The sequence below is a fragment of the Rhagoletis pomonella genome, unplaced genomic scaffold (assembly GCF_013731165.1).
Source record: "Rhagoletis pomonella isolate Grant_MI unplaced genomic scaffold, Rhpom_1.0 Rhpom_scaffold_00008, whole genome shotgun sequence".
In the NCBI taxonomy this organism is placed as follows: Eukaryota; Metazoa; Arthropoda; class Insecta; order Diptera; family Tephritidae; genus Rhagoletis; species Rhagoletis pomonella.
Window position 1 is genome coordinate 32,199,492 of NW_023458562.1, and position 2,836 is coordinate 32,202,327.

The following is a 2,836-nucleotide window of genomic DNA, read 5'->3' on the forward strand; positions in this document are numbered from 1 at the left end:
GCCCTGATCGGTATTATCTATATTTATATGTATATACAAGCTAGATATTACCACAATTTAGGCAATAATTTTTGATATAACTTATTTATAAGATGCATACAAAAATATCTGAATTTATCGTTTCATGCTTTTATTAAAAGGGAAGTTTTAAAAAGGCTGACAATTCAACTTTATGTGTTTTTTGGTTCTTGGGAAAACAAAATGGATCGTTAGTAGAACGGAGTAGCGCAATAAATTAACAATTAACTCGAAAATCGTTGTAAATCTACTACGATCGTAGTAAAGTCTAACGCAGCTCTCTGCTATGATCACTTTCGATAAACACTATCAATTTTCCTCTCAGCATGGATATCGTTATTGACAGCCTAGCTACTTCCGTTATTACCATTATTATCAGCTTCCTAACCGTTATTGGGGTAATTACTTTATAAATATTTGTATGGCAATCATTAGCTCTATCACTAAATTAACGGTCACTCTAATACCACATTTACGCTTTTATGAAACAAGTCGATATGTTAAATCTCTATGCTGTGTCTTTCTTTATTTTTCTTGATGCAAACATTCTTAATAACAAATATTTTTCAAACACTCATTTTCCAAGTTGTTCCTCTATCCATCGCCATAAAACAGCAGCATCGCTATATACACCAGGTAAATTAGGACGAGCACAGCCCACACCCCACGACACTATGCCCACCAGTTCACCATCTACCACTAGCGGTCCACCAGAGTCGCCCTGGCAAGCATCTTTGCCCCCTTCAGGCACCCCCGCGCACAACATGCGTTCCGTGACGGCATTGAATTGCGAATACTGCCCGGCACACTCAAATCGATCGACTATTTTAACGGCTACCTTTTGCAAAGTGCGCGATAAATAGCCGCCTTCTTGCACGCTACCCCAACCAGTTACAACGGCATCTGCGCCAACTTGTGGGGTTGCATTGGCTATGCGTATCGGCTGAGCCAAGTCACTAAGCGTTATGCGTGTTGCCACTTTGATCAAGGCTATGTCGTGGTCAATGGTGTTTGGGTTGTAGTTCTCATGTCGGAAGATACGATCAACGTCCACCACTTTATCGGAGGTACCGCCGAGCTGCGTTACGCCATACTCTACGCGATGATATTGCGGAGAGCTGGGTGTTACACAGTGCGCAGCTGTGACCACATACCAGCCGGTAGTGTTCTCGTTGCCAGTGTCCAAAATTGAACCGCCACAGCTGTGTGAACCGAATTGACGAAGGGATACTTGATAGGGAAATTCCTTGCTGTCGGCATCCTCACCGCCAACAATCCGACCATCGAGTGCTAGCAGACGTGTTGTGGTTATTCTTGCGTCGCTAATGGCTAGCAGTAATGCTAAGCTGAGAATAAGCAAATGTAACATCGCTGTGTTTTTTTTTAGTTACTCAGGCTAACGCTTGGTTGTAGTCTTCAACTGGCTTCTTGGTGCGTGCAATGGGTTTTTATATAGAACTCCAACTGCGATTCCAAATGTGTGGATGCGTGCAATTTAAAACTATTTTGATCTTATCTATTATTTATTGCCAGTAGATACTTCTATATTCAAGTATGTAAGTAAGTAGTATGTATTTCTGCATTGTACATTCAGCGTCAAGATAAGCAATCTAGATCAAGGATTTGATTTAAACGAAAATGAATGCATTGACCTAGACCAATTTAAATAATTGAAGTACATACTTATACTAAAGTTTATTGATTTATTGAATTGATGAATCATCTAATACAGCGTCATTCAATAAGTCCGCAAATTTTCCTTTATAAATAAAACGCGACAAAATTTTTTCGAAACGATTTTTTTAAATTTCATCAAGTTTTTTAGTCTATGGCATAAATGTTGCAAAAGAGAGATATTACTTTGTATCTTGATGGGATTGCTTTAAAAATGTGTTCAATGAAAATCGGGTTCGCGAACTTATAAAAATAATTACCATGCTAAAAATACTTGACATTTCAAAAACTACTGTTTCGTTAAAATTTTCCGAAACAGAGCAAAGTACTATTTCCGTGAGAACATTGTTTTTTATCGGTTTTTTATTTTTCACATCTGTTAGAAAATACATATCGTTGCCTAAATATAGAAAGGCCCTATCTCACATCGTCGCTGAAATGCACAAAGCCGTAACTAACTAAAATCTTTTATTGCATAAAACGATGTGAGGCCACATAATTCGATCAAATGCATCATAATCAATTAAAACGTAAATTTTCGATTTTTAGTTAGTTACGACTTTTTGTAAATCAGCGACGATGTCAGATAGGGCCTTTCTATATTAAGGTAACGATATGTACGTATAAACGCATCGTTATTTTAACGCGAACTCAAAATGGGCTTGTTTTCTTAATACAGTTTTTAATTTAAATTAATCGGTTAATCGCTCAAAATAGTTGTTAAACAAATTTCGAATGAAAACAGCAGATTTGGTTTGCTTTTGAATACGGTTTCATTGAGTGCGCTATTTTGGGTTTTTGTTAATGCGGTTCTTGCGTAGGAATAAACAAGGTACATACATAATGAAGGATGTACTAATGACAGAATCTTTCACTCAAGGTCCAATAAAAATGTAAAAAATATAAAATATTTTCTGGGACTCACCAGTTCTTTTGACCAAATAAAAAGGCAATTGAGAAGCGTTGAAATGCGAGAGCTCATCCGTACGTGCATAAGATTGTAAATACATATATAACATGTTTATGAACACAAGCATACATACATACATATGAACGATGGCACTCGGCAAACAACGGCAAACTGAAAAAGAAAAAACCAGCTTAAGAACAGTGGCGCATGTCTATAAAACTTGTCTAATCTGTG

General features: G+C 37.2%; 1 protein-coding gene across 1 annotated transcript in view; it reads right to left on the reverse strand.

Annotated features, from left to right (window-relative positions):
- Positions 1–592: 592 nt before the first annotated feature.
- Positions 593–2,836, reverse strand: part of LOC118745276 (serine protease 53-like) — a 10,613-nt gene continuing 8,369 nt past the window's right edge. Inside the window, exon 2 of the mRNA XM_036478802.1 lies at positions 593–1,364. Within this exon, the coding sequence (XP_036334695.1) occupies positions 593–1,364 (772 nt within the window). The remainder of the gene's footprint in view (positions 1,365–2,836) is intronic.